At 34.4% G+C, this 8,593-nt stretch overlaps 1 protein-coding gene across 2 annotated transcripts in view; it reads left to right on the forward strand.

Annotated features, from left to right (window-relative positions):
* Positions 1 to 8,321, forward strand: part of GABRG2 (gamma-aminobutyric acid (GABA) A receptor, gamma 2) — a 210,569-nt gene extending 202,248 nt beyond the window's left edge. The window contains exons 8-10 of one of the 2 annotated variants that reach the window (XM_006897048.1): positions 3,654 to 3,859; positions 6,566 to 6,589; positions 7,949 to 8,224. In XM_006897048.1, the coding sequence (XP_006897110.1) occupies positions 3,654 to 3,859; positions 6,566 to 6,589; positions 7,949 to 8,224 (506 nt within the window). Of the gene's footprint in view, positions 1 to 3,653; positions 3,860 to 6,565; positions 6,590 to 7,948 lie in introns of both variants that reach the window. The other variant, XM_006897047.1, reaches the window with a different exon arrangement.
* Positions 8,322 to 8,593: the final 272 nt, after the last annotated feature.

Below are 8,593 nucleotides of genomic sequence, written 5' to 3' on the forward strand. Positions count from 1 at the left end.
TATTGGAGACAGTGAGGTTGGAACACGATAGAGCAGGGTTTAGGGATCTAGTACATAGGGTCACTATGAGTCACAAAAGACTTGATGGTACATAACAACAATAATAACAACAGTGTCAGAAGACATTTGCTATGTTTTTATATATAGGTACTATACAAATTAGAGAGCTCTGGTGGTTTAGTGATAAAGAGTTATGCTGCCAATTCAAAGGCAGAGTTTGAATCCATCACTTCTCCACAGGAGAACTATGGGCAATCTCCTCCTGTGTAATTTAAAGTCTCATAAACCTACTGGAAGCTCAACTAAGAGTTAGTTCTGATTTGATGGCACATCATAAAAATAACAAAATACCAATTCTTCATGTCTTATTGGTTTTATATCTCATTATAATCTTATGTAACTTAAAGAGAGATAGGCCCGTCTGTTCTGTTTGTAGCCTCCTTCCTTCATTGTCCCCTTAATCTCTTGTGCCTGAATACTTTTCCTTCTGAGTTTCCTATGAACTTCCGTTTGAGGTGGAGGGAGTCAATTGTACCCTGGAATTTCTTATTATATGAAATGATACACACTTCTCCCCCATAAACAATTTAAATCTGAAGATGGTAAGGGCTATGGTTTCCAGAGTACAAAATGCTATTTCCAGTCAAAATAGAAAATACTGAATTAGAGTAAAAGAGGAATGAGAAGGGCACATGCCTTCAAAGATATGGATCAATATGTAGTCCTATAATCTGATTTACAGAGAATTAAAATAACAAGTTTGTGGAAGCAGGAACTAAAATTAAGTCTAATACTAAATCCAAATAACACAATTTGTACAGACAGAAAGTCACTGATTATCCCTGGCTTGAGGCTTCTGTATTGTTTTCGCTTTACTAGCTGTCATTAAACAGCTGTTGTGGAGGGCCAATTTGTAAGTATTGCACAATGACTACGTCAAGGATTGTAGACCAGATATTCAGTTTTCAAGTTCAAATTTTTCTGTTACTTTGCTCACTGTGAAATGTGGACCTGGCCAGTTAGCCTCATTTTCCTGATCTGTGAGACCAAGGTGAAAACACCAGCTGTGAAAATAACAAAGACATAATGCACCTAAAGTGCTTAGCAGGAGTTCTGGTGGCACATGGGTAGGCACTCAACTGCAAACCAGAAAACTAATATTCTGAACCCTCCAGATACTCTTGCAGGAGGAAGATGTGGCATTCGACTCCTGAAAAGATTGGATATAGCTCTAGAACCAGAATTGACACAATAGCAGTGCAATGCTGTTATTATTTTTGTTTTTCTTATTCTGCTTATTTACTTTGATTAAAGTTCTAATTCAATGCCTGGAATAAGTTGAATCCACAGGAGAAAAATATGACAATTTGCTTCTATAAAGATCAACAGCCTTGGAAACTCAAGGGAAGGTAGTTATAAATTAACATTCAGAGTGGCATCCTCTTCCTAATCAATTTGCCTCTGAAAACTCTATGAACATTTGTAAATGTTGATAGCTATGTAGGGGCTTCAGGCCTTTTGTTCACAGGGTCACTGTGAACCATGCTTGATTCAAAGGCAATCAACAACACAACAAAAGGTATAGGTCACATTATCCTGGCCCTGGCACAAACTGATTAAATGTAACACTGCTAAAGGAATGAGAAATTATTCAATCCTCTCAGCTATTCTACTCATAAGTCAAAATATACACCTGTGGAAATCCCTTTAGGAATAGTTCTACTCTTTTATGGTCACTTTAGGTTGTAATCTACTATATTACATTGCTGTGTCTTCTATTTCACCAAAATTACCTTAATCCAACTGTGCTTTCTCAAGCGTAAGACATTCTCAAAAGTTTAGCAATTTAAAGAAAACACGAAGTTTTTCTTTCTCAGAATCCTCCTTTTAAATCTTTCCTGTATTGATTAGAGAACAATTTCTTCTTCTGTTTTAAATTTTCACTTAATATAATATCCTTAAAAAATTAAAAAAAAACAACAATAACACCTTCTTCAGCTTTTGAGTTCTCATAATCTTACTTGTCTATGTGGCACAGAACAACTTTTTTGTAAATAAAATTTTATTTTAATTGTGATTTTTAACAAACTTTCCTGAGAAGTTAGAAATAGAAATACCATTTGATCCAGCAATCCCATGACTCAGAATATGCCCTAAAGAAATGAAAACCACCATCCAAACACCCATGTTTATGGCTCTATTATTTACAATAGCAAAGAGCTGGAATAAACCCAAGTGCCCATCAGTAAATGAATGGATAGGAAAACTATGGTATATTCATAAAATGCAATTCTAAAGTGCACTGAAAAACAATGAACTTGTAAACCATTACACAACAACACTCATACTGAGTGAAATATTTCATACCAACTTTTTTAAATTCTGTTTTTACCTCTGTATTTGGTTCCAAATGCATCTCTTTCACTAACATATAAGTTATAAAAAGTCAGAATCAGTGTATGTTTCACAAGTCAGACATAGAACAGAACAATGACAGATTTTCAGTTATGTTTCCTGTCTTAGTTTCCTCATGTTATTTACTCAAATAGCATTATCACAAGTAGATGGCTCTAGTAAACAGATTTTTTTTCAGAGTTTAGGATGATCAAGTCTGAATTCAGAACACCAGCTTCAAGCAACAAATGCTAGTGAGATTGTGGAGAAACTGGAACCCTTATTCACAGTTGGTGGAAGTGTAAAATGGTGCAACCACTGTGAAAGGCAGTATGGCGCTTCCTCAAAAAGTTAAAAATAGAGATACCATTTGCCCAGCAATTCCTGTACTGGGAATATACCCCAAAGAAATCATAACAGACACCCAAGCAGATATATGTACACCCATGTTTTTTGTGGCTTTGTTCACAATAGCAAGGTGTTGGAAATAACCTAAGTGCTCATCAACAAATGAATGGATAGAGAAGCTGTGGTATATTCATTCGCACAATGGAATACCATGCTGCATTGAAAAACAAGGAACTCATGCAATATTATTCAAAATGGGTGACCCCAGAGGACATTATGCTGGGTGAAGTATTTTAGTCATAAAAGGACAAATACTGCATGGTGTCACTGTTGTAAAACAGGACTGACATCGGGGTTAGGGGGAGAGTGAGAAAGATGGGTTCAAAAATGTATATTACATTGAAACATATGAGGGAGAAAACTGTTTAAAAGTGATACATGATTATGTATTTTTGCCATGACAGGAGTCCAGAGTGAAGGCTGCATAGTGGAGTGGACCTGGGAGAAAGGATTGTAAAACAATGAAAGAATTTTTCTTTTACTTTTCCAAGAGGGTAGTGTACTGGGGGTGAGGGTTAGAAGGGGAGAAAAGTGCAACAATAAATGAATGGAAATCCAAAGTCTCTGTAAATTTTCATTGAAATGAATAATAAATTAAAAAATAAAACACAAACTGCTCTGATATGCCCTCATTAACATAACACATAAACATTAATTCCAAGTGAGATTGTATCAACAGGTATCCGTGTTAGGGCTTATATCTAATGTTTTAGGGGCACAGCTTAGTCCGTAAAATCTCCTTTTTCTATTACTGAGGCTACTTATTAAAATGGCACACTAAAATCTGTTGCTAAGTGACAAGTAACTCGCTGCTGTAGTCACATAATAAACTCTGTTTTCTCTCTGTGCAGGAATCACCACTGTCTTGACAATGACAACCCTCAGCACCATTGCTCGGAAGTCACTCCCCAAGGTCTCCTATGTCACAGCAATGGATCTCTTTGTATCTGTCTGCTTCATCTTTGTCTTCTCTGCTTTGGTGGAGTATGGCACCCTGCATTATTTTGTCAGCAACCGGAAACCAAGCAAGGACAAAGACAAAAAGAAGAAAAACCCTGTATGTATTGATTCTCTTTAAGGCCACTGGTACCCTTAAGAAGAAAGAACTCTAGCTTTTATCTGTTTGGTTTTTGTTAGCATTCTGACACTTTAGACTTTTGAGCATCAAGATGAAAACACATTGTACCCTTTAGCCATAAACATCAGTTGTAGAGAGAGTTGCTTCCCTAAAGGAGACGATTGCAATAAATGTGCTCTATGAGTTATTGCAGTCATACAAATGCAATTACATGTTCTCTTCACTGCATAAACAGTATAACTGCTCAGAAATGCATTCATTTCCTAGTTTATATTAGACTAGGTTACATTGATTTTTATATTCCTGTACTCTTATTATAATATTTTACGTTCTTTTTTAATATTTTTCTTGATTTTCGTAAAATTATACCTTTACAGTATGTTTCATTCATATACATTGTTTTATACAATTATTGATTTACATTGTGTTTCATACATTTATATACCTTCTATTTTACATTATTTTTATACTAGTTTATTTACAAAATTCTAATCCATTGGTTTTTACACTACATCCTTCCCATATCCCTCACACCCACCCACTCTTCAAACTGTGAGACTTCAAAATTAATTTTATAACTTTTTAAAACTACTCATGTTGAAATTAAATTTTTCATTCAAGACATTCTATTAAGAAGCCAAAGGTTCTTACCTTTCAAACAAGGCCACATTTTTGCAAGTACTTCAATGTGTATGTGTGTTTTTTTGAACGTGCACATGTACACTTGTGTGTGGGTGTGTTTGTGCCAAATGACTTTTATTGAATCCATACTTAAAATATATCTAACTTGTTTTTAAGACATGTGGCTTTCTTACTGTTTGATCATGTTACTTACTCACTGCGTCTTAGTCTTCTCATATATAAAATTACTTTTTAATTAAAAAAATATAAATTAAGGAACTTCTGCAAGAAACTAATGTGTTGACAGAGATAAAAAGCATTGTGGCACATGAAAATCCTTACCGTTAGTAGTTGATAATGATGGTTGACGTTGATTATTTTTACATTTTTCAATTTGGATTGATTTCAGTATCTGCACAATTTGGAACCAGGTAAGATAATTCCATATTGCCACCAGCATTTTAATGTGAGATTAAATGTGTAAGCGGAACACTGGTGGCACTGTACACGAAGAGCTTCACTGCTAGTCAAAAGGTGATACCTTGTTAATGATTTAAATCCACCAGCCACTCTGCAGGAGAAATATGGATAATTCACTCCCATGGGATTTATAGCCTCCCTACAGCTGGAGGGCCAGCTATGATTTGGTTCTGATCATGCAGTAATGACTTCATTAAGTGTACAAAGTAGTTTATTTTTCCTGTGCATGTTAAGAAGAGTTCCTAACTATCCTTTTACTTATCAGATCAAAATAAGTGGGTCACAGGAATCTCTATAAAATTTAAGATCTGCAACTTTCTAAAACAAGGATAAAGATGATCTTTCCTGGTTTCCTGTCTTGCGGCTCATGAGGCGCATGAGAGTAATTACTTTTATGAACTGTCGATAATAGTGGTCAACGGTACAGAGAATAACTGATTCTAGGCTGTATCCTTACGCTTCTCTAAGAGTGCTTATGAAATCATACCAATGACAATTTTCAGTTGCTTTTAATATAATACTTTGAAACAGGTAAAGAAAACGCACCAATCAGAGCGAGTGATTTTTAAAATGCTTATATTTTAATTTTTTTCAAACATATATTGTGCTTTATGCAGTTCCCTCCCTTGTCAATTCTGCCTTTCTCTGTCTTTCCACTGTATCTTTTTTATATTTTCCTGTTGTATTGTATTATTTCTTGTTTGTGACCCCTACTTCTCTTTCCATTTCGTTCTTCTGGAGATAATGATTCTTCCTATAGTAGGCATTATAACTACACACAGAAATCAGAATGTGAGAACTGACTTTTAAATAGGCTTTGACAAATTCTTTGGGAAAGAAATTTTTACTTCTTCCAGTAGCTATATCACTGGGGAGTGGATTTTGTTGAAGAGAAACACTTAGATTCTAGGCATGGAGATATCAAAAGACCAAGAAAAGACAGAGGAGAAAGAGGATTAAAGAAGCTGGGAAAAAATAAAAATTACCTGGGCTTTCTGCCCATTTCCTCCTTTAAAACAACTAAATTATTTGTGAAAACTAGTAAGCACCTAAGTTTTGAATGAACAGTTTTATGTTTATTTTGTAGGTAATATGCCAATAGTATTTCTATAAACAAACACTAATAAGATTCCTTACAAGTACAGTGAAATGACCCTAGGTTAAATTATTGAGGATGTGTACAACAATCAGAAAATTCTTTTTTTAATTTTTTTTGTGTGTGTACCGTCAAATCAGATCTGACTGGTACAGGAGGAGATTGTCCCTCCTGTTCTCGGCAGAGCATCTGGTGGATTCGAACCGTGTGCCTCTGGGATTGTAGTTGCAGCTCCTTGCCGCTAGGGCCAATCAGAAAATTCTATTCTGTAAATCTGTCTCAAGCTTATTACTTGGTATATGCTTTATCCCAAACCTAGTATTGTCTTTTTATGTTTATAATTTCAGTTCATTTCACTTACTATGTTTTCAAAATGTATTTTTAATTTATCTTATTTTGTCTCTCTCTTTTTTCCTCCTTTATTTATTTTCTTCTTTTTATTAAAACAAAAAAAAATGCGATTCTCTTTTCTGTCTACAAACCCAAAGCTTCTTCGGATGTTTTCCTTCAAGGTATAATGTTTTGGAATGGAAATTCACTGCATGCCACTGCTGAAATTAACTATTAATGCTTACATGGTGTTTTATTTTTATTTATGAGTATATGTTTAAAATAACGCTAGATAAAGCAGTAGATAAAAGACAGAGGAAGTTACTAATTTCTACAGTTGATTCAGCAACACTACACATATTCGCAAATTTTCCATTTGAGTGAAGTTCAAACACGTTAAGATATCATTAATAAAGAGATTTTTTTAATCATTAAAGTTACAAATTACCTTTTATTCTCATTTGAAAATAGAATACCATTTCACTGGCTACACCTATATACATGCTCTGTGAAAAATGAAAGCATAACTTTATTAAACCATATAAATGGGGTTGTTTAATAAGTAAATTTCATAATCTTTTTCTAAACTGTACTTTCCAGTTCTATAAGAACAGTGTTCTCTTTGACAGCGTTAAGATACACATTTTTTTTCCTTCTGAGTTAGTCACTAGGCCTATTGCAAAAAGTTTTTAATTGAATTATGATAATTTTTTCAGTGACATTAGGATCAATACCTAACTGAAAATTTACTCATACAAATCAGCATCAAACAAATCAACAAATTCCATAGCAGTTTTATCATTGGTCTACAACAAAGACTTAGACACGCAGAGATTTTAAATTGCTACTAGTTTATTCTCAAATGTTAAGAAGTATTTGACAGGTAGTTACATGATTTCTGACTTTTCACATACATATAGGTATTCATCAGTGACATGAAACTTCTAGCTGGTGAATCTTAGGCAAAACACTGTAATATCTTGAAACATAAATAAGACTTCTGTGATACAACCTCCTCAATCTGTGTGTATATAAAGGCAGATTTTCTTTCTTTTTAAAACATTTTCTATTAACCATATATATGTTCAGTGTAATAGAGTCGACTGTTTGCCTATAAGTAAGCATGATGTAATATTTGATTTCTAAGTTGATGTATACTTACTCCTCTGTTACACTTACATGTAGCACCATTAAATGCCTTCATGTATCTAACTTCACATCTAATAGTTACTAGAATAAAATGCCATGTACTTCTTTGATTTCAATCTTTTAACTTTGAGTTTTTTTGATATTCAATCTTCTTGCTAAAGCTCTTAGCTTGGTGCTATTATTTTCAGCTGCACTGCTTAAGCTCAAAATTTAAAATTGGCAAATGTGCTCTCTAAGTTCAATTTCACCATTGTAGATCACGATGTCATAGCAGTATCTTGAGTATCCATTTTCAGATTCATCATTCACATTGGTGACATTGTAGACAAAAATTCCAAGATGAATTGAGCTTGAATAATTATGGCTTCTTCATTTCCCTACTCTTGTCTCAGGCCCCTACCATTGATATCCGACCACGTTCAGCAACCATTCAAATGAACAATGCCACACATCTTCAAGAGAGAGATGAAGAATACGGGTACGAGTGTCTGGACGGCAAGGACTGTGCCAGTTTTTTCTGCTGTTTTGAAGACTGCCGAACAGGGGCTTGGAGACATGGCAGGATACATATTCGTATTGCTAAAATGGACTCATATGCTCGGATCTTCTTCCCCACAGCCTTCTGCTTGTTCAATCTAGTTTATTGGGTGTCATACCTTTACCTGTGAGGGAAACAGGGAGTATTGTTATGATTCTTAGTCACTGAATCTCATGAAGTCACTTAAAATCATCTGCTATATGGATTATAATGATCTAAATTTGTTTTTTTTTTGTCTAACTGGTAAATTGTATTAATGTCAATTGTATTAATGATCTATGTCCAATTATCCTTTGGTTAGTGTAATTTGAAATTTAATGTTTGCTATGTTTGAAACCTGGAAGGCAAAGGGAAAGAAGAGAAAGAACACTGAAACTAAACAAGATATTATTTAGCTACAGAAATTGGAATAGTGAACACCTGAAGATTCACACTGGTGGTATCCTAATTCAATTTGTGAGACTATTGGAAGAGAAAGGTATACACAATGTACTCTACA

The sequence above is a fragment of the Elephantulus edwardii genome, unplaced genomic scaffold, assembly GCF_000299155.1.
Source record: "Elephantulus edwardii isolate Elephantulus edwardi_28Jun2011 unplaced genomic scaffold, EleEdw1.0 scaffold00197, whole genome shotgun sequence".
Taxonomy (NCBI): domain Eukaryota; kingdom Metazoa; phylum Chordata; class Mammalia; order Macroscelidea; family Macroscelididae; genus Elephantulus; species Elephantulus edwardii.